This window comes from Triturus cristatus, chromosome 2_2 (assembly GCF_964204655.1).
Source record: "Triturus cristatus chromosome 2_2, aTriCri1.1, whole genome shotgun sequence".
In the NCBI taxonomy this organism is placed as follows: domain Eukaryota; kingdom Metazoa; phylum Chordata; class Amphibia; order Caudata; family Salamandridae; genus Triturus; species Triturus cristatus.
The window spans coordinates 922,997,552-923,021,556 of record NC_140582.1 but is presented as its reverse complement, the minus strand read 5'-3'; the positions used below and the strand labels follow the sequence as shown (position 1 = coordinate 923,021,556).

Here is a 24,005-nt window from a genome sequence, read left to right as displayed (position 1 = left end):
CAAACAGATAGTTTCAAATATATAAAAACCTTAGCTTCTTTGCATTATGTTTGGTTGAGGACAAATCACAAGTTACTAACAAACAGGACTCATATCTATGAGCCAGTTTGTGCTCAGGGTATTCAGGCCAAATATTGTAGTGAGTGGCTGTCCAGACATATCCCACCCATTTTTCATGGAGCTGCCAAAGATCTTGCAGGTTATTTTTCAAAGTAACTGTACAGAAGCACAGAAGACAATATTCACGAGTCTCTGATTTGTGTTTGTTATTCTACATGCTGACCTGCACTACACTATATTGGTGCCATGCAAAGGAGTACATTGGGATTTGATTGAAGAGGTCAACACATTCTATGGTCCTTAACATTGCCTGAAGTGCTAGAAAGGGACTTTCTTCTCAGTCTGGCACTTGCTAGCTTCTAAAATTAAAGGAACAGAAAACTCTGTAGGTTTTTCGGCTGTATTTCTATAGAATGAGCGCTACTCTGTATTATTGGTAGCTTCTGAGTACGAGGTGTGGATGAAGGTCCTTCGCCTGAACCTTATCACATAAAATAGGTCAGAGACAATGTAGGATAGTTAAACAAAATACAACATACCCCTCGTCAATAAAGTGGTTCCATATACAAACGATCATGTTATAGTTCTTTAATTACTTAATGGTATACAGTTTCAGTGTTAATCTAGATTTCATCCACGAGGTATGCAATTTAGGGAGTCTACCAGATCCCATCCGATACGGGGAACGCTCAGACTGTTTAGCCATTTTGCGAGACCTGGAACACATGCAAAGCAATTGCACTCGTTTTCCCACCCATTTATCATAGAAAATGGGACCCTAACTTTTTTCAATCTGTCGCTCCTCCCAAGGCAGGTGCTCAAAATATCTATTTACATAAAACATTCCATGAAGACTTGCAATCTTGAAATCACTCCTGAAAGCCCCATGCATACAACATTTGTCTGTACACAACTTCACTTATATGACCAATTGGTTGATAATGAATATTAAAAAAAACGTTTTTTAATCCTGTATGTGAAAATCCAAGGTATTTATATTTTCTTACAATATGAACAATAGTAGCAGCATATCTTCCATACTGTCCAAATACTCTCACAAAGACGCCAAACCTAAGATGCACATATCACAAGTAACTATTGAGTAAGTAACTACTGAATACTACCAACATGCCAAAATTAATGATGATGGTGCTGTGCCATTTTAAGAGCAGTAGGTAACGAGAACACACACTGATGTTTCCTTCTGGAGACAGCGTGTCACTTAAGGTACATATCCACTCTCCGTTTTTTTTTTTAAATCAGTGTTTGCGTTTAATACCATCAACACCACGGTGGTATATCCAGCATCTTACTACAACATACACCACTGCATCATCTGAAGGATGATATGAAGAGCAACAATATATGAACAATGAAAGAATGCATTTATTTACGAATGAACTATAAGATATGACCCAAAGGTAACCGGGAAGCCCCTTTATACAAGGAGGGACGAACAACAATGCATATGCTTGACCACATGGTAGAGCACTTATCTAGTGCGTCTTTTTCCCTTATGCACATATCAATGTGATATACATCTTTAGACTTTCAAGATGTAACCTGGACCTCCTGTATTTAGTTGTGCTATCTCTCTATATATTGGACCCAAGAGCGATACTGAGTATGTTATGTTATGTTATGGGCATTTGTAGTGCGCACAGCTGCCCCAGCTAAGGGGCGTCCTGGCGCATGACAAGATAAACATAGCCGCACCCAACAGAACCAAAAAGTGACAGACAGACAGCGCAGAAGAGAAGGAATTAAAATAACACCGTCTTTAACGCTTTACGAAATAAAAGGAGATCATCCAGAAGGCGGATCTCCAACGGGATAGAATTCCACAGGATAGCTGCTTTTACCCGGAAAGACCGACCTCCCATACGGCTCAGCTTGAATCTCGGGACCACCGCAAGCGCTTGGCCCATGGATCTCAAGGGGCGAGAAGGTACATAGAAGGACAGGAGATTCAACAGGATCCGAGGAGCTGAGCCCTTCAAGATCTTAAAGGCCAGACATAGAATTTTAAAATCGATTCTAGTTTTCACCGGAAGCCAGTGTAAGGATCGGAGAGTACTAGAAACAGAGCAGGACCTGGGCAGGCCAACTATGGCTCGGGCCGCTGCGTTTTGGACGCGTTGAAGGCGATTAATTTCCGCCAGATTTGCCCCCACCAGAAGGGAGCTGGCATAGTCCAGGCGAGAGATTACAGTTGCCTGAACCACCAGCTGCCTCGTGGGGGGGTCAAAAAACTTCAGGACGGGTCTGAGGCCTCGAAGAACCCCAAAACAGCACGCCGCAGTCTTCTTGGAATGCCCCACAAAACTGAGGGCGGGCTCCAGCCACACTCCCAAGTTTCGCAGCTCCGTAACTGGAGCAGGAACTGGCCCAAGCTCAGGTGGCCACTATCTGTCTCCCCAGAGCTCTCGCCCCTTCCCGACAACCATGACCTCAGTTTTCTTCGCGTTGAGCTGGAGACAGTTGACATTCATCCAGCTCGCCACCGCTCTCAGTCCACTCTGAAACCTGGGGGCATCGCACTCAGCGTCCCCGCTGATAGTGACCGCTAGCTGAGTGTCGTCAGCATAAGAGACCATCGTCATGTCCCACTGCTTGACGACATCAGCCAGCGGCCTCACATAAAGGTTGAAAAGCGTCGGACTCAGCGAGGAACCCTGCGGCACCCCCAGGCCCAGGGGATGGAATTTGGACTGATGAGGAGGTATGGCAACGCAGAAGGAACGGTTGTCAAGGAAGGAGCGGAACCACTGTAAGGCTACACCGCCAATGCCCATCTCTTCCATGCGACGTAAGAGGATGGGGTGTGAGACAGTATCGAAGGCGGCGCTTAGATCTAAAAGTATTAGCGCCGCCGTCTGTCCCGCATCCAGCATTCCACGTAGATGCTCAACCATTGCAAGAAGAGCTGTCTCCGTGCTATGCCCAGTACGAAACCCATGCTGGGTATCATCCAGGATGTTGGCATGGGTGAGGTGATCAGAAAGAGCCTGGTTGACATGGGCCTCCATAACTTTAGCCGGCCAGGGAAGTAAGGAAATGGGCCGGTAATTCTCCGTCCTTGAAGGATCCAAAGAAGGTTTCTTCAAAATAGGGGAAACCACTGCCCACTTCCATTCAGCTGGGACCACGCCCGTCGCCAGCGAAGCGTTGATGAAAGAACGCAGTATAGGGCGTCCTACAAAGGACTGATCTCTAAAAAAGATGGGTTTTAGTGGATCCAAAGGTGAGCCAGACTTAATTTTTTGGGACACCCTATCAAAATCCTCGGGGGAAAGCAGAGGAAAGGACTCCATAGTGGGGCAACACGAGATCATCACCGGAGGTCCTACTGGTGTGCCCGCAGAAGAGAATGACCGGTAAATGGCTTGCACCTTCTCCAAAAAGAAGGATGCTAACGCCTCACAATGAGTAGAGGAGGCCAATAACGGGGAACAAATTCTTTTGGACAAAAGATCTTTCAGGGCCTTAAATATTGATTTAGAGGGGTTAGGGCTATTATGAAATTCTTCCGAATAAAACGCCGCACGCGTTCTACAAATGGCGCGATGGTAAACCTTGACAGAATTCAAATACAGCGTTTTTTTGGCTGCATCATAATGTCTCCGCCACTCTCTCTCAGCCCGCCTGCAAATGCCCTTTAACACCTGAAGGGCGCTGTTGTACCAAGGGGTAGAATCTCTAGAGCGGGACTTACTTGCCTTAAGAGGGATCAGGAAATCAAGTGCCCTAGTGATCCACTTACAAAACAAATCATAGCCCAATTCCACGCTGACCAAGGGTCCCAGCGGATCTGCGGCTAACACCTCATGGAAGTCCTCTAATCGGAGTTTGCTCCAGTGCCTTCTCGGAATTGGTCTAGGAAGAGGGATGGAGGGAGCATCGGGTAACAAAGCTCGAATGGCCACTAAATAGTGATCCGACCATCCCACTGGTGTTATGGCAGAGATGGTAGTTTCCGGAAGATTGGTGAAAAAGGGATCAAGTGTATGCCCTCCCACATGAGTGGGTTGAGCTACCTTTTGATCCAATTGGAGGGCCTCTAGGTCAGCTAAAATATTATTAACAGCCGGTAGACTCCTGTTCTCAAAATGGAGATTCAGGTCTCCCAAAATAGAGAAATTAGCACAGCCAATAGACAAAGAGCTGACCGCATCCGGGAAAGCTTCTGTAAATGCCACATCACTACCAGGGGGACGATAAACAACCATCCCCGAGATAGAAAACTGGGGGCTAATCGAAATGTTAAAAGAGGCGCTTTCACACCCAGCGATGTTTAAGGCCTTCCAACTGCAAGGAAAACTTGATTTAACGGCAAGGGCGATACCCCCTCCTCTAGATAACCGATTGAGGGTGAAAACAGAGTATTCAGGGGAAAAAGCCAAATTAATAATGGCTGAATAATGTTCCTGCAGCCACGTTTCCGTGATCGCAAATATGTCAGGAGATTCCCCCTGTATAAGATCACGAAAGGCTAAGTGGTGTTGAGCCAAAGACCTAACATTTAGGTTCAATAGACGAAGTGACGGTGTCAAGCCTATGCCTCGAGAGGCTATAAAGGAAGTCCCCTTGCAGATGCTAGCAGGGGAACCAAGTGCCCATCTCTTACAAGAGCACCGATACGGACCGCAAAGCGGATGGATCGGTGCCTGGTCACACTTAGAGATAGAGTCTCCAATGGACCGTAAAGACATACTAGAATGGGTAAACATACCGACACTGACAGCCCAGGAGCCCGAGACGTACCCCTAGCGCCCTCGACGTCCTAAGCGCTGACATCAACAAATAATTTAAATAATATGAATAAATATAAATGAGAAAATTTGAACTGCAGGCTCACATCAAACAATACTAAAGTGCACGATGGGGGAATTTGTGTCAGATTGACCCACCTACTTGATTAACCACATCTACTTCAACTATAATCTATAAATTGCGAGGACCTAACAAACCTTGTTCTACAGAATGCTCGTCTTTCCATATATATTGCACTTTATCTGGTACAGAAATGGCCACTCATAACTGGATTTTTCTTTGGATCTTTTTGGTATATGTATATCCCTAACCTATGGGAAAAGTTTTTCATACAAAAAAAGTTTTCTTTTTTTGGCACATAAGATGACCTGTTGCTGTTCGATAAACAAATGGCTCAGATTTTCACTCTACATTTGGGAACAAATTACTCTATGGCTCAACAGCCATCTTGCTATTGGTATACCTCTTTTTTAAGGTCTCGCTGAGCCAGCGCATGCACTGGCGAGACATTTAGTAGGTGGGTTTTGAAAGTGCTACCCCACGCTTTGACTGGCATAGCTCTTGCGTTCGCACGAGCGTGCACGAGCGCAGCCGCCATCTGGCTTTCACGGGTCATTATGCGTGTGGACGCTGCAGCTGCTTTCACTTTTGCAGCCGTGCGCCCACTTGCTCCGCCCTGTCTGTGTCCATGTTGAAGTCCGCTTGTTTGTTCTTTTAGCGCGCGCACAACTCCCACTTGTTTCATCATGCCCTGGAGACTGCCCTTCTTGCCTGCATTGGTTCACGATTGGTCTTAATAAGTAACTGTTATGCTCTACTTTTTCTTTTTTCTTTGCTTCTTTTGTCAATTTCCTGCTCATATTCCCTACTCCTGCTTGTAGCTCCAATCACCGCCCGCGTCCCGCTTTTCCAGCAATGCGTGAACAAACCATACTTGTGTGTGCCAAACACTACCCAGAAAAATCGGCAAACAGTGAAATAAGCGAGTTTCTCAGTGCTCGCATGACGCGGTTCAAACATAGAGCAGAGCTTCTTGTTGGGTTGTTTATTTTGGAAACCTAAATCAATTAAAGTGAAGTTTGGGGGAATTTTACGCTGTGGATCAGTTAAAGGGGGTGTGGTATTTAAATCTGATTTTAGTCACACTGTGCTGTTGGCGCTCCAGAACAAGCAGTGTGTGTGCGTCGCAGCCACACTCCCTAATGAATTACAATGCAGCGCGTCCGTGCCTCAGGCAAGCAGAACAATGGAGGAGATATTGTAGCTTGCACTCCCTACCTCCGCAACAAATGCTAAGGATTTATTGCAGCCTCTTTCGGACTGCGAGACTCACAGACATAATGATCAGGTTTCACATGTTGCGCTTGTCAATTAGACAAAGAAAACAAGCTTTTCTACGACTTGCCTCCTCCGGTTGCTCAACCACCAGAAAAAAAGCTTCACACGTTCCAGCTCCTAATGCGGCGGAAACACTGTGCCTTAATAGAGCTGCTTGTTAGTTAGGTTGCCTTGTTGCTAGTTGGGACTCTGCGCATTTTTTTATTCATAAAACCAAATTGCTTTTGGTAGTAAAACTTCTCACCATTGTTTTTTAAAATTTTCTTTTAGCGCACGCTTGCACACAACTCCCGGGCTTGTTGCCCTTAGACCTTTGTTCACGCGCTCCTGCCACAGCATGTAGCGACTGCCCCAGCCCGCCTTTGGTAAACTTGAGCGGCCGAGGGCTCCTGGAGAATGCACGCACCCCTGCCTGCCTTTGGAAAACTCTCCCATGCTCCACCACCTCAGGTACGACCCTGCAGCGATGACTGCTCCCCCCCCCTCCCTTTTCCTGCGCTTCCAGGCAGCACTAAAAACACACCGCCCCTGTGCACATTTTAAGCCTTCTCCCCCACCCACAGAGTGCTTTCCAGTCCTCTATGACTATGGACCGTGTTTCGAGCCACAAACTAGGATTCTGACCTCTGCGTTCTGGAAACCCAGCCCTCAGATCCTGCTGCCTCCCTGCCCTCCCCACCCCCGGCCAAGGATTCCGAAAACTGCAAGTGTGCTCCCCCCCACAGCTCCAAGCATCCAAGGAGGGGCCCTGGCGTCGCGCCTCCTCCCTTAAACAGTTGACGAAAGCCGGTTTATTATTGGTCTCCCAGGCGCCGTGAATACATCTCTCGCGGTCCAAAGTTGGTGCGAACTATCATTTTAAACTTATTTTTCTTTGACGTTGTTGCAAAGAAGCCAGAACTTAAAGTTCCATCATGAGTGCCCATAAAACGAACAGGCACCCCCCTCTCTCCTGGGAATTAATCAGCAATGTCGCGCTTAAGCTGTAAACTTGGTAAGCTAAAGTGAGGGTGCAGCGATTGCTTAAAAAGTCACCAAATAGAAAAAAGTTTCTATTTCTTTACTTTTTAAGCAATTGCGGCATCTGCGCTTCAGCTTCCGATGTATACAGCTAAAGTGCGACTGGCACAAATGTCTCGCATTTGCCAAAGTTTGAAGTATCGGCATTGTAAATGACATTGGCTTTTATTTGGTTTTCAAAACATATGAATAAAAGGCATTATCATTTACAATGCCAATAACTCAAACTCTTTCAAATGCGAGACTATTGCATTGCAAATGCTTGTGTTAATTATAAGCTGTGGTCTGCCTGGCCGCAGACAGAAGAGGCCCATAAAGAACCCCACCCCCGCATTTACCACCCATACAACCTCACATCCCCCCGCCTCGTACCAACCAGATGTGAGGCACCACCCCATGTATCACAGCCAGCCCCCACCCTGTTCTCCTTATCTGTAACATTCTTTCCTTTGGATTACCTCCTCCCCATTAAACCTTGTAACCAGACACGTCGCTGCTGTGAGAAAGTGCCATCTTTCTTGCATGGTATGCCCCCACTTTTTGCTAAATTGCTGAATGTACTTCGATTGAGTGTACCCTGGGTTCCTGCCAACCAGGTGCCCAGGGCCTATGTTCCTTCCTTAAACCACACAAACTCCAAATTGGCAAACCCTAGCCACATGTCAGCCCCTAGTAAATGGTACCCTAGGTACCCAGGCCCTTGTGGCCAGGGAAGGCCTCTAAGGGCTGCAGCACTCATTGTGCCACCCTCAGAGGCCCTGTACCCTTACACACACACTGCCCTCGCAGGCTGAGTGTCTGGGTGCAGGACAAAACAAAGTCGACATGGCACACATCACTGTGTACCATGCCCATCACCTACACTGCCAAGGCATATGTCAGCCACCCCTCTAGCTGGGTGCATTACGCCTATGGTGTGGGCACAGGAGCAGGAGCCCTGTGCCCCTACAGTACCCGGGTCCATTCCTGGGCACTGTAAGTGCAGTGCTGTCATTTAAGAGTACATGGTGCTGAGAGCTTGTCAAACACGAGCTCCACAGCACCATATTGGCAACACTGAAGCCTGGGAAGTTTGGTATCAAACTTCTCAGCACATTGAACCCACACTGATGCCAGTGTAGGATTTAATGTACTAAGCACCCCAGAGGGCATCTTAGAGATGCCCCCTTACAGCTAACTTACAATCCACGTCTGCTCTGAGGCTGCCCAGGCTGCCACACAGCAGACACGTTGCTGGACCCCTGGGTGGGAGAGCCCCTGCTCTCCCGGGCCTGCAACAATGCACATCCTGGGTGAGGTGAGAAATCTCCTCCCCCAGGATGAGCAAAGGGAAGCTTCAAAGGCAGGCCGCCATTTGGAGTTTCCCCAGGCCACTGCAACCCCCCACTCTGGCGGGAAGCTTGGCTGGAAACCCCATACAAGGACAGGGGATGTGCCAGCCTGCCCACCCCACCCCTCAGGTGGGGGAGGCGAGGTGAAGCACATCTCCGGGCTCTCGCCATCTTGAAGATGGGAGGCCCTACCCTATCAGGATTAGGCTACTGCCCCCCTCCCACAGGAGAGAGGCAGGATAGGGGGTGTACCCACCCCAGGACAAGGACCCATTGGTCCCTGGCCTTCACCTACCTGTAACGCCCCTAAATCTAGTATTTAGGGGCACCCTGAACCTTCCTTCCTCAGATTCCAGATAGAAAACTACAAGAAGAGCAAGAAGAACAAGGACCTGCCCTGCAGCTGCTAAAAAGAGAAGAAGACACCAACTGCTTTGGCCCCAGCCCTACCGGCCTGTCGACTCTCGAACCTGCACCAGCGCGGCATCTCTCGTGGCCAGCAACCTCACCAACCCCGGAGGACCTGGCTACCCTTTTGGCTCTAAGCCCCTGGGACTCCCATGAGTAGAGGCTCTACTCAAGAAACCTATTTTTAACCCCTGGCAGCAGCCCGGGACCGCGGACCCAACACACTCTGCACCAGCCAAGCCTGGCCAGTGCCGGAGTGGACAAAGACCCTGAGGACGACCCCACGGCGACTGTGACCCCGAGTCCGGCACCCAAGGACCCCCTCGACATCCCGGAAGAAGCCAGCAGCCACCAACCAAGGCCCCCCTATCCCTCATAGGATAACATTGGGCCTAATTCTCTCTGCACCCGGCCGTCCTGAAACCGCTGAGGGTGAACCAACTGTACCTGCCTGACACTGGGGGACCTCGGAGTCCATGCCCGGAATTTCAACTCTGCCAGTCGAGTACTTACCCTTAAACCGCTAACTTCATTTTCCTCATAGGGTAACATTGACTGGCTTTTTCTTCAAAAATCTTCTAAGTGTGAACTTTTCAAAACTGCAAATATTCACCAAAAATCAGCCAAGTGACAAAAACGAATTTACTCACCTGCTCCTAGGTGAGCTCCCAGTGCTGGATCTTGGTGCCCAGCCCTGACCCTGAAAAGTGTTCACAACTATACTTACCTCAAACTCATTTTTCCCCCATAGGAAACCATTGTCTGCTTTTCTGTGAAATTTCTTCTAAGTGTCTATTTTTGCAAATTTGAAATATTCTTTTAAAATCGTACCATTTCTGAAAACGAAATTACTTACCTGTTTTTGATAAGGACCCCAGTCCTGGGTCTAGGTACCCAGTCCTGGATTACTAAAGTAACGATAAAGTACTCTACCTGCAATTTGAATTTCTTGCCATAGAGATCCATTGAATGTTTTCTTTGAAATATTTTCTAAGTGCTAACTTTTGAAATAGATAAATATTATTTAAAAATCATTACAGTTATTAAGTCGACTTTCATCACTTGATTCTGAATACTGACCCAAGGCTGGATCTAGGAGCCAGACCTGGAATTCCAAAAGTAATCTGAAAAGTAATTTATTACAAATAACCTGAATTTACCATTGAGCTCAATGCATTGATATGTTTAGGAAATAGGATTGTTTATTGCAACCAACTGTGACTGTTTACACAAATTTATTGCTTAAGACAAAAGTATTTATATTCAACCTCTCATTCTGAGAAAGTATATTTTTACCCCCTTTGTGGTTCTAAAAATAAAACAAGCATATATTTTATATATATAAACCATTGGCCTAGAGTTCAGTTATTGAGTGTGTGAAACCATTTGCTAACTGAGTGTGTACAATAAATGCTTTACACTGTCCTCTGGTACTGCCTTACTGCTCGACCAAGCTACCACTTTTGAGAGTAAGGTCCTACCTAACTTTGACCTCTATCAGCCTCTGGGGGACTGTGGACTCTGTACACCCTGTACCTATTAGGGAACAGTATATACAGAGCCACTTTCTCACAGCTGCCTTTTCTCTATCTGCCCAAACCAGTGCCCCCCTGACCCCCCCTCCGGCGCATCTCTGTCTCTGCCCCAACCCCAATCAGTGTGCATGCGTCTGCCTTCTTGAGCCCCCCCTCCCCCTTTACCTGACCCGCATTGATAACGCCCTCCCCACCATACTCCAAAACCACTCGATCGTGCTTACTCCGCACAACCCCCTCCCCCTCACACAACATCCTGTCTGGTTCCCATCCAAACCATCATATCTGCCAAGTAGATCAAAGGACCCCAACTGACCTCAGAAGGATGAAAGGCTTAGGCATAAAGACCAGCCTTGAACCGCCATCAAATGACACACGCTGCTCCCCTAATCCTCTCACCATAAGGGTTGGATCCAAAACGGCAATCACTTCATGGGCAGAGGACCGACACCCTCCCCCCGCCATAGACAGACCTCCACAACGTCAAACATTCTTCCTGTACTTTAGAAGGTGACCATGTTTGTACACCTGGGTTCCACTCCCCCCTCTTGGAGGCGCACATTGGGGTGGGGTAACGGTCTGATTCATTAAGTGCCTCTCTGGCTCAAACTTTCCCACAATTGAGATCTGACAGCCCGTCCGTCCCTTTGCAGTTATGGCATTCTCGCGAGCAGGTCAGTGACTGCTGGGAAGTCATGCGACTTTCTCTGAAAATCTGCAGTTTTAGCTGTACATATACTATAAATAGACACCATTTCTTACAAATGTCTTTTTATTTATGACGGACACAGTGAATCAGAGGCAAGTAGAGTATCGGATATTCCTTTGTTAACGTGCGTAATGGACGACGTGCTCTACTGTTTTCATGGGTTTTTAAAAAAACTTTTTGCAAGGTTCCTTTGTTGATGCTCGTGGGATTAGAGGATGATCAGACACCTGTGATTTTGGTCAATTGTGCATCCCCCTCACAACCCCTTCCCTCCCGCACTGCTGGGATGTGAAATGAAATGAAATGAAATGAAAAGTAAATTTATATAGCGCGGTTGCTGCCCGGAGGCGTCCAAGCGCTAGAGGCCAGAGTGAGTTGCTTGCCAGAGGAAGGAAAAAGAATAGCGGGAAGTTAATGAGGGGCATTAAACAAAAAAGTCTTCAGCTGTTTTCGAAAAGAGGAGAGGTTAGAGTTGGACCTAAGATAAAAAGGGAGTGAATTCCATGTCTTGGCGGCATTGTAGGTGAACGTCCTGCCGCCAGCTCTTACCTTTTTTATTCTGGGGACTATGGCCATACATGCCTGGCTAGAGCGGAGGTCTCTGCTGGGTTCTGTCCTGTTGTCTGCTAGCGGCACTGTTGAGGCCTCCAGGTTTTTGTGAGCATGCCAGCTGGGCATGATGGGGGGAACAAGAGTGCTCACACCATTCGTTTGTGTACTGATTAATGTTAAATTTGGCCTCCGTGTTCACTGTACGTCCCAAGTTGTGCAGCGAGTGCATGCACACTGTTGGCAGGTTTTCAATGTGCTGCCAGACTTTAATAAAAGGTGCAATGTGGTTCATGTAGGGGGTAGTCTTGGGTGAGCCTTTTGAGCACACCGGCCGGGCGTCATGAGGGAACAAGGGAGCTGGATTTATTCAGTTGTGTGCGGCATAATGTCAAATTTGACCGCCGTGTTCACTACGCATCACGAATTATGCAGCACGCGAGTTGTTTCGAGTGTTTCAATGTGGTGCTTGATTCAATAAAGGGCGCAATGTGGTTGGTGGGTTTTCAACGGCTAGGTGGGCATTGTTCATGGAGCTGCAGGTAAGGGAGCTTAGGGGCTGGCTCAGGTCCTTTGTCCTGAGTGTGCACCCTGGTTTTCTCTGGTTATTGCTCTGTTCATGTTCCTGATTTATAAGCACACCAGCATGAAAACTGCTATATGTTTGGAACGTTGAAACTAGTTTGCTTTTCTTGCCCATGGTTGCCTCGCTTTTCTTTCTAAAATTCACTGTAAACCATTTCTTGGCATCTAACGTTGCTGCAATCTCCGCGTCCTCCTCTATTCCTCCCAGACTTTTCGTGTTACCTCCTCTCTGTCCTCTCTTCCTTCTTACTGCCCTCATTTGTCTTCCTCTCTGCCCTGCATTTAAACTCCATTGAAGGAGTACTGTCCTGTGAAAGGTTTATTTTTTAAATCACTCTTTTAATTCAAGCATTTTGTATCTTATTTGCATCGAGGTTAAGCTTGCAGCCCACAACTAGTGATCTCTATGTGCAATTTACATAACCCAATTCAAGTAATCCATTGCTGTGAACACTGGCGTTTGTAAATGTAACTCACCACTTTGCATACTCCGTAAGTAAGAACGAACACTGGGGCACCGATAGCACTGGATCCGTCAGTCGCCTTCAACACTTACCTCTCCATATAAGCGTTATCATCATAAACCCCACTGAGAAGATATAACTTACTGAGCACTAAAGATTTCAGCACTCTTATGAATATGTAAATCACGTTACAACATATGAATCCTTTTGGGAGTGCAGTTCAGGATTGAATGAGTACTTGGATCAGAAGGAGAGGCTCGAGTAATCCCCAACTTTAAAGAACATAGGCTGAAGTCGAGGAACTAATTTGTATGTGAAAATATCTGCCTGGGCTCATTGAGGATGAAGAATAGGGAAGGCTCCTGGGTGAGGGGTAGGTTCATTTTGTGGCAGGTGAAGGGCTAGGGATCAAGCCTGTCTGCTGGACTATGTCTTTTTCAATAGACGTGATTTATGTAGCCGCCATAACTCAATGACAATCTTTACTTATTAGCACAAGTATAGACATGGTCTGCTAAATTTTTCAGTGCCTATCTGGCCCTGTTGGGAAACGGACCTCGTCTCCTTGTATCTATGCCAGTGATGCAGTCAGTGGTCAAGCGGTGTCCTTGAAGGCAAGGATGCTTTGTCCTACTGCCTTTTGGCCATTGATTTATTAATGAATTGTAACTTCTACAAAATGAACCTGATATGTTGCTGGCTAGTGTCCTTCTCATTTACTGGCCCTGACCTAAATCTCAAGTACAACCCCTTCACCTATTTTTTAAGAGTGAAATCTAAAAGTGGTCATGAATATAAAGCTGTTTTGATACTACACATTTCTGCCGTGGTGACCGCCGGCTTTAACCACCTATGCATCAACAAAGCACTCATCGTGTGTTTTTGTAAAAAATTTCCGTAGAGAACAAGCTGTCATGTGTCTGGCGCTGTCAGGATTAGAGTACGTTGTCTCCAGTTCTGTGCTATTTCTACCCAGACACTGCAGTAGCTCCAGAACCAGGCTGTTTACACGGTGTCACATCAAACGTTAGTCGCATGCGCGGTCAACTATTCATGAACTCCCCTAGCAAATGGTATAATAATTAGTACTTTTTCTGTCCCGTTTTTAATGAACAAACTTCAGTTCAACAGAAAGTTATTTGCAAATCGGTTCAAATTCATATTTGTAAAGTAATAGAAACAAGCATTGGCATAGCCAATAGGTCTTGCCTTGGGCACTTTATAAGTGTTTAGCCATGCAACAGTTGATGTTTTTGCACCAAGGTTATTGTGCTGCTTAACTAAATACTTATAAGGTCACAAAAGCGAGACCTATTGGCTATGTCAATGCTTGTCTTTGATTTGGGGTAAAGAGGATTTTTTTTTTTACATAATGGTACACACTTAACTATCATATAGATTTATATTAAGAGCTTTGAAGGTGCGTGGAAGAGAGAATAAAAGAAAAGAGCAGGGAGTGCAGCTATCCACGCCTAACAGAGTTTGAAAAGTAATTAGCAAAGGACTTAAGACTGAAAGCACTCCCCACAGCATATGATCCTTTCAATTATATAATATGGAGTATAAGACAGTATCCTATGTGGAAAAATGCATTTGACAATTTGAATGACAGTGGCTCAACACTAAGATTAAGCATTTAAGTCTCTGCTGAGATGTGCTACTCAAACAAATGATGGACGGAATGCTGAATAATAATAATAATAATAATAACCACATTGAATTTGTAAAGCGCGCAGCTACCTCTAAAGTGCTTTACTGGCGCTAGGGGCCCTCGGAAAGATTAAGCGGGCTATTACCCAGAGTCACATGGTGCTGGGCTGACCTGCCGCCAGCGCCGGGGATCAAACCATGAACCCCGTGGTCCGGAGTCAGGCACCCTGGCCGCTGCGCCACACCTCTTCCACATAAATAAATCATACATTCACCCCGGGTCAAGAGATCTGGGTTAAATCCATTGTTCTTTTGCCCACCATGCCACCCCAGTTTAGACCCAGCCATATGCAAATCAGTCTTGACCCTGTGCCTCATGGGAACAGTCCAGACCGAACTGCCAAGCCAGGTCCTCCCCGGACCGGAAACCAGCATCCTGGGACCGGTTTCTGGGTATTACCCTTCATCAGCCAGGCTAGCTTGAATCCAGTGGCACAGTGAGCAAGGGACCCATGTCTGGGCATACCCATCCCACTTAAGGTGAAAGGAACAAGAGAGAGCACAGCCAGTACAGTCAACATCAGAGACGTAGCACTGCTCATGGGGCTGAGTGACAAGATATTGCCCACTGTTGTGCCTCAGGATTACCAGGTTCCTGGAATTGAATTCTAAAATATATTGGTTAGACATGTCAACCTTAGGGTGGTTCTCCCCCAAACATTTTGCCTTACTCCTTCAAATTCTTGCTGATCTCGTTTTTGTTTGCCCCAAGTGCACTTCACAAATGCTGACCAGTGCTAAAGTGTGTGTGTTTACTTCCTAAAACATGGTGAAAATGGCTTACACCCAATGCACATTTAATTTACTTGTAAGTCCCTAGTAAAGTGGTGCTATGTATCCCCGATGCAGGACTTCATATCGCAAGCCTTCATCGATTATGTCCTTGATGATGATGCAAGACCTGGCACCTCAAGCATTGTCAGCTTCATTGGAACCATCGCTGTGTGATGCATCTCAGAAGCAGGACCTCAAATCGCCTGCAGCTTCTAAGGACTGCCGCTGCGCGATGCATCTCCGACGCAGGACCTTGCAATATTCCCCAACCAGGATATAAGGTACTTTGTTCAGCTGGCTTAACTATAACTTTGTCCCTGTATCATGCCTATGCTCCATCACAGTTGGCCTGAGCTTGTGACTTTGTCCTGGTCTGGTGCAACCAGATAACCACAGCTGGCGCTTTGTGCTTTTAGGCACTAATTTCACTTAGATCTTTAAAATTACATGGATGCCCGTTCTGTTCTCAAATATTATTTTGTAAATATACTTTATAAATTGGTTTGAGAATGGTCTTATATTGTGTTTTCACTTTATAACTGCTTGAAATGCTGCATAACTTCTTTACACATTGCCTCTAGGTTAAGTCTCAATGCTTTGTTCCAAGCTACAAGAGGGTTAAGCACAGGTTAATTTGCTTGTGACTTCACTCTGACAGGAATTATGGTTGGTGCTGTCGTGTAGGTCCTACTAATCAGAAATACAGAGAATACACAGTGGGAAGTTTTCAATATATTTATTGAAACAACTTTATTCTCGTATAGAATACATGTGCTGCAATGATTAATAGACAGAAGCAGATAAAAGTGATTACAAGCAGCACAACCGTGAATAGTAGCTATAGTTCCACCATGGTGCTAAAACAATGAATATATTTGCATATGGCCATGTTTGAACTGGGGTGGTGGAGTGAGCTACAGGATGATGATGGATGATGGGGGGGGGGGGGGGAAGTGTTTGATTTGCTCAAGCGCTCCATCCATCATCCCCTTTGGTATCGCTTTGCTAGCCCAAAGTTGGCAGGGTATGCCCAGACGTGGGTCCCTCGCTTACTTTGCCACCGGATTCAAGATAGCCTAGCTGATGAGGGTTATGAACCCGAAACCGGTCCCAGGATGCCTGTTTCCGGTCAAGGGAAGACATGGCTTGGCAGTTAGGGCTGGACTGTTGCCATGAGGAACAGGGTCAGACTGATTTGCATATGGCCATGTCTGAACTGGGAGTGAGCTAAAGAATGATGATGGATTAAACCCAGATCAGTTGACTAGGGTGAGGGTTTGATTTGCTCTAGTGCTCCGTCTATCATCCCCTTTGGGAACGGCATATAAAACAAGGCAGTAACCGAGCGTACTCCTACTATGTAAACCCTACTCTAAGTGCACCTAGGGCGTGTGTAGGTGTAGACCAAGATTGGCCCCAATGGACGATTTAACCGTATTACCTGGTGGGAGAGAATGTGGGATCCTATCTTGGTCACGAACTGGACACTCCTCACGAGAGGTCAGACCGATGCGTGGTTATTTCTCAGAAGGCACAGACCCTTGGTGTTACTGGAAGTGTCTCCTCTGCTAATCTATCGGGAGGCTCATCTTTTATAATAGAAAGCAGCCTTGCGATGTGCGTGTAGATATGTGATGTTAGGGATATGTAGATAGCCCTGTCGCCCAGTGATATAGATAATAATGATATTTGTACATAGTGCGAAACAAGACCTTGTGCAAGATGTTCAGGGCGTTGTGATAATGTTGTGCGAAACTAGATGTGTAAACAAGTTTAGTTTTAGGGAAACTAATCTCACATTTTCGTTCACGCAAATATGTGCAAAATATCCCTGCTGAAAATGTTATTTTGGGAGGACAATGTAAGAAATAAGCTGCTGCGCTACATGGGCTTAGCTCGGGAATATAACACAGCTTGAGTAGGCTTTCATCACTCCACTCCACTCCACTAGTAACCCAATTTCCTACAGTATTCTTTAGGAATGAGTATTATAAGTTTAAAGCAATCAAATGTAGGGTCAAGAAAAAATTAATAGATCTAGCCTAAATGGCAAAAAAGTTAATTATCAATCTACAACTCAATCTATAACTTTGCAAACACAATACTTGTAGTTAAGGAGGTAGCCCATTAGCTCTGCAACCTGTAGAAACCACTACTGTCTGGCTTAATCATTATGGTAAGGCTTCAAACTGACCTGTTGAAAAAAAATTAGTACCACTTAATCTTTTGCTCACCTTCCAGAGCAAGCAATTAGCTGCACGTCGAGTGCGGGCGGTGGTGCAATAAAGGTTCCTGGACACCCTAATAACGAAAATCCCTCACCAATTCTTAGCACACAAATACAACACTACAAATAAAACAGCACGGTGGCAAAACCAGATACATGAATACAATTATTTTCTGTCCAATAAAATCTAGGCAAATCAATCGTTTTGAGAACATTATTATGTGGTACAGAAAAATGCACAATTACCAGGAAAAACCTGCTTTTGTACCGCCATATTTGTCTTGGTGTATAGAAATATATCAAAATATATAATAAATGAAAACAAGATACGAAGAGATTATTTCACTTACCAACATATAACCATCGGAAAAATGCTTTGAAATTTTTCATACTACTGTCTATAACTCTGTAAAATAAATAAGGTAGATTAAGAAGGGAATTAAACAGGTGAGAAAAGGTTTGCAGGACACACTGATTAAAAGATACTTACTGCAGAAGTTCATTTGCTTTCAGTATGAAAGAACCCACAGCAGTAATAGCATCTGTTGAACAGAAAGAGGTGGGTAAAGGATCTGGTGAATAATCAAGGCTGCATAAGCAATCCGTTAGCAAGAACAACAACACTAACAACTACTTGCATTTCACATATTACAAACTAAATTGTCATTAAAGGCACAAATAGTACATTCTACCTACCCAAGTGATACTTCTGGTACCCTCCTCGATGGATGAAAGGTTGAGCAAGATTTATGGCTTCAAAGGCGTATCTCGAAGAACTGTGAACAGGTGGTGGGTCCACTAAATGCTCTTGCTATTATACATGTAGATTACGGATTAATTTAGTTAGATGTGGTCGCTGTCACACCCATTTTGTGAGTATTGTAGAATGCTACTTATTTGTTACTTGTACAGCAGCTTTCAACTAGCAAATGCAAATTTTTGTAACTACTTCGGCTACCTGGATAGACATTCTCACGTACTGTAATGTTCATTGGAACAAATGTGGCAAAAATAACTAGTTCATTGTTGGGATTAGATAACAACTAAATTTAAAAAATAAAGTCTGACAATGCAACATCTTCACACTCCACTTCACTGCCCACCTTCCTCTTCCACCAGCTGACCCACCATTATTACTCTTGATGCCAGTGATGCATCTCTTCTGGTACACTAACCTCTACTTCTAAACATCCCACCTATCTGTTCATTTTATGTAAACGCGGGCTGCCTCTTCAAGGCCTGCTCCACATTCTCTGACATCCTCTTCTACCAATACTTACCTAGAAGCAAATATCTGACCGCCTTCTTTGACATCTAGCTACATTTTATCTACTGTAGAAAAGTGCCTCTTTTTGACATGGTCACCTCCACTTTTTGGTGGTATTTGATGTGATTTCGACTTGTGGTGCACTGGGTCCCTGCTAACCAGGTCCCCGGTGCCAGATTTCTTTCTCAAAACTACAATTATTACAATATGCAATACCTTTTGCACTGTCTGTAAGTCCATAGTAAATGGTATCCCTAGTACCTAGAGCATGAGATACTAAACAAGGTCCCTAAGAGCTGCAGCATAAATTGTGCCACTCTAAGGGACCCCTCATCAACTACATGCAAGACTGCCAATGAAGGATGCGTGTTTTGGTGAAGACAAAAGTGAAAACACGACATGACACCCATCATGAGTGACATGTCCCCTACACTGCATGTAGTATTTGTAAGTCACCCCTACAGCAGGTCTTACAGCCCTAAGGCAGGGTGCCTAATATTACAGGTGAGGTTATACCTGCATGAGCAGATATGACCCTGTGCTGGTGAGTTCTGTCACTGCCAGTAGAGTGAACAGGGAATCCATTTAGAACATGTGATGGACACTGGTGCAAACGAGTTCCCCAGCTACATGATGACTTCTCTGAAGGTAGGGATATTTGTTATCGAACATCGAACCCATGTGGATATTAAAATCACCGCCGCTGCCTGAGTGTTGGAAGGCAGGGAGGAGGACTACTCAGACCAGTATCCATCGTGGCAGGAGCCGCATCAACACCACGTGCCAGCCGGCGCTATAAATTCCTGCCTTGTTCCCCGCAGCGTGGGAACCTTTGTGGATATTAAAAATACCGCTGCTGCCTGAGTGTTGGAAGGCAGGGAGGAAGACTACTCAGACCAGTATCCATCGCGGAAGGAGCCGCATCAACACCACGCGCAATCCGGCGCTATAAATTCCTGCCTTGTTCCCCGCAGCGCGGGACGTGTGCGGGCGCAGCCCAGGCCAAGGGCGGGCCCGTCCTTCGCCAGTCATTGACAGGAAGAGGCAGGGCAGGGCCACTCCCCTTTCGTCGGCTAAAGGATTGATGTAGCAAGGTACTGTTGGTTTGGTACAGAATCATCCCATCGCTATTACCAATATTTTTAACTGATGAGTGGACTAATGGACGTATAGGGTGGTAATTTTAAACTGTAGGCCATTTTGTTGATCTCTTTTTTTTTTTCTTGTGGTCCCTTATTTAGTAGCACTAGTAACACTAGGGTGCTTGTTAGTGGGCAGTATTGCGAACCCACTAAGAATTGGTACCATATTTTCCTAATTGCTTTCCATACAACTGTTTGGTAGTTAAGCATGGGCAAAAGGAAGGCTGTTGAAGCCCCGGGGGAGCACAATCTGGGAAGGGGAAAAAGCCCAAAAAGGGATTTAAAAATGTTGTCACTAAAAGGAATAATGGTGTCATGGACCGTATAGATAATTTGATAAAAGATTGTGAAGGGATGTTGACAATTCCATCAGACGCAGCAAACAGTGTCAGTAGTTCTCAACACACTCCCCCTAAAATTCAATCTACGTCTTCAGGCTCTATATTTATACCGGCCATGTTTAAAAAAATCAGTGGACAAGGGTATAATAGAGCCCGTCGTAGTGGGGAATTTATTAAGTGAAACTGTTCATCCCTTGATGAGCAAATAGTAGTAAATGCAAGCGATTTGGAGTGTATTGTAGAATGCAGTAATAGATTCACCCCCCTATTGACCCTTGTTGAGAATACTGTGTTGGCTAAATCGCAAGAATGTATAGGCCCCGAGGGTGTTATACATCAAACAACATCACCACACCCTTGTAAATATGCATGCATGAGGGAGATTCGACCGGAACAGGCAAGTTTGATATTGCAGCCGGGTGTATTTATAGAACTCGTTAATGTCTTAAAGGCCCTGATCGAAAAGCTACCCGAAAAACTAACTGATACGGCCAAAATGATCAATAATGATAATCGTTCAAATGTTGTTAGACCATGCATACCTGGGGGGTCTTCGGGAGATGCTTTAGACATTGTAACCAAGGGTAAGCCCCAGGATGGAGTTGAAACAGTATTGACTGTTCCTCATTCAATCCCAAATGAAACACAACAGATTAATGGGACCCCGCACCCCTATGCTCAGTCATTTCGTGATAGTCACTTTATTTCCCGGTAAGATAACAATAGTTATGGCGACCAAGCCAATACAAGATTGTTGCATCCCCGAAGCCATTTAGGCCCTTTCCAGCATTGGCCAATTCAACCACAAAGAAGTTTTTTGCCTTACAGTACAAAAAATCTAATATATTTAACAAATGTACCTAAAAAAAAATCCTAGTTTACTCAGGGAAGATGAAGAATCCCTGATCAATAAGAGTACCCAGTGGCTTTGGCATGTGAGGAACTGTAGGTCATTAATAAGGAAGACATACTTGCCGCCCAATGAATTGAGAGGACTGATTATAGTTCAGATTACGTATGCCTAACTCTAAACTCAGCCGAATTAGTGGACAATTTAGTGGCATTTGATTTAAGAACGTCTCATTTGACCTCATCCATAATTAGGATAAAATACAACGCCCCCGCAAAGTTCCCGAACCAGAAAGGAGTTATCCCTCAGGAACTTCATAAAGAAAGTTCCTCTTTGGAAAAAGTAGATTGATGCCTAAAGTCAACTCCTCCTTCAAAACAGCAAACTATTAACAAAACTAATATAGATGGTGTAAAAATTAAGCCCGCCCCCAAACGATTAAAACTACAGTAAGAAGGGACATGTTTCTGTGGAGGGAGGGGTTAGGTTTGATAAAAACTGAACAACTGATATCACCTTGCCTCAGACCATTTGTGATTTGGATATGCTGACAGAGTTTCAGGGAACCTATGTACAGGAGGCCTTTTGTAATACTATGCCTGATTATACGAAACCAGGACTAGACCTTGTCTCCTGGAATATAGCAGGGCTACGTTCTAAGATAGTCTCATCCGATTGGTCGGATTTGATAGAAAATAGTGATATATGTATCTTTCAGGAGACTTGGTCTCTTGAAAATTTATTCCGTCCAAGGTACTTGAACTTTTCAAAACCGGCTGTTGGAGGTAGAAAAGGTAGACCATCTGGAGGGTTAACTATCTGGGTGAGACAAAATGCCGGGTACAGGGTCGAGGAAGTATCGATTAATAGTCCCGATGTACAAGCTATCCAGTTATGCTATGATCTCCAACCAAAAGTGATAGTGATAAATGTATATGCCAGAGGTACAGTGGAAGGGAAAATGTCAGAAACTGTTTCCTTACTCGATACCTTTGTGGGTGACAATAGAGGTAAATGCAGTATAGTAATCACTGGTGATTTTAATTGTTGTTTTGAGCCATTGGACTCGGAAGATGGTTACCTTGGTGAAGAAGAAGATTCTCAGTGGAGTATACATGCTTTGACCCTCGATCCAATAAGGAACTGGACTGCGGCAGCCCTCCAATTAAAAAGTTTGTGTTTGGTGGAGGGCTTAAGAGCAGTGAATGGGAGGTCAAACTCTGACAGTAAGGGCTCCTATACGAATTGTAGTGGTTTAAAAAGGAGCCGAATAGACAATTATTTTTATTAATCTGGAGTTGTGGTTTCTACTTATCGATATGGTAGTCCGTGAGAGAATCGAGAGTGACCATAATCCTCTGTTATTATCCTTACGGTTGCAAGTTTTACAAACTCTGGCACACCCATTGAAACATGTTACTGCAGATGTTATTCTCACAAAAGACACGAGAACACTAAAATGGGCAATGTTAATCGATAACAGCTCCATATTGGAGCAGATGAGGTTGAGAACTCACTAGCCGTCCTTGCAAACCTAGAATCTCAGGAAGAAATCAATCAAAATATTCTACAGGTGCATGATTCATTGTTTGCTAATTTAAAATCTTTTTTTATTAAACCATGCAATCCTAAGAGATTTGTCGCCCCCAAGTCTGCCCAATGGTATAACAAGGCATGCAGAGTAGCTTATAAAAACGTGTCCAAAGCCATTAAATTGAAAATTGAACCAGATGTAAAGAACGCTAGGACTTTTTATAAAGCAACTCAGCTTAAAGCTAAGAAAGAGGCTGATGAACAACGATGGTGTGATCTCTTACAAGCAAGTAAGGAAAAGGGTATGCAGAAGTTCTGAGAGCTTGTTAAATGGGGCAGTGGCGAAGCAAGCAAAATACCCCACAATTTTGTAGCCCCCGAATAGTGGGTGCTTCATTTTCAGGCCCAATTTAACTCCACAAGTGCCATCGTAGTTCAACCTCTAATAGATATAGGAGACCGCACCAATCCTAGTAACTATAGGCCTATACGTTTGATTGATTCGATGCAAAATATCATGGCCAGGTTAGTGTTGAGTCGTATTCAGACCTGGATCAATGATAAAGATATAATGTCTCCCTTACAGGCTGGCTTTTGTCCACACATCAGTACAATATACCAAGTGTTCAGGTTTATATTAATTTACTGGCATGTGGCAATTATCTCAGGTGGTACGATCTATGCTGCCTTTATCGATCTCAAATCTGCTTTTGATTTAGTTCCACGTAATAAGTTATGGGGGGCCTTGAAAGTTCTGGGCATGCCTACAGAACTTATCTCTGGTGGTCAAGCTACAAGAGTCAAATTTTGCCCAAGTAAGGTGGGGATCCCAGGGTAAGACAACCAGAAGATTTGCAGTATCTAAGGGGGTCCGCTAAGGATGTGTTTTGGCGCCAACCCTATTTAGCTTATTTATAAATAGGGTTGCTAACTACTTTGCCTCCTTTCCTACTGATGCTCCCTCTCTTGAAGGCATGAAGGTCCCTCTGCTTATGTTCGCAGATGACACCCTGATTATTTAAAAAACACAGAAAGGGTTGCAAAGGGCACTAAACCGATTTGAGGAATTTTGTGCAGACCATGACTTGCTGATAAATGTGGTCAAAACTAAATGTATGGTCTTGCACAAATATAAATCAATTGGAGGGAATGTGTACCTTAATAACACCAAGTTAGAACAAACAGATGTTTTCACATACCTTGGGGTAACCTTGGGTAGAAAACCTCAAATCGACTTAATGGCCCTTAAGCATGCCCAACTCGCTGGTGTGCTGGGGAAAGAACACAGATCTCAGACTAAGCCGATGGGACCAGCTCTCCAGATCTACAATACTAAGGTTAAAGCCTCAGTTCTATATGGCGCAGAATTATGGGACTTTGACAACATAA

At 44.9% G+C, this 24,005-nt stretch overlaps 1 protein-coding gene across 1 annotated transcript in view; it reads right to left on the bottom strand.

The window, feature by feature from the left end:
• The window catches only part of ANAPC4 (anaphase promoting complex subunit 4), a 259,145-nt gene that overhangs the window by 131,513 nt on the left and 103,627 nt on the right, over positions 1 to 24,005 (bottom strand). Inside the window, exons 15-16 of the mRNA XM_085642313.1 lie at positions 17,974 to 18,025; positions 17,834 to 17,889 (exon numbers count right to left, since the gene is read on the bottom strand). Of these exons, the coding sequence (XP_085498439.1) occupies positions 17,834 to 17,889; positions 17,974 to 18,025 (108 nt within the window). The remainder of the gene's footprint in view (positions 1 to 17,833; positions 17,890 to 17,973; positions 18,026 to 24,005) is intronic.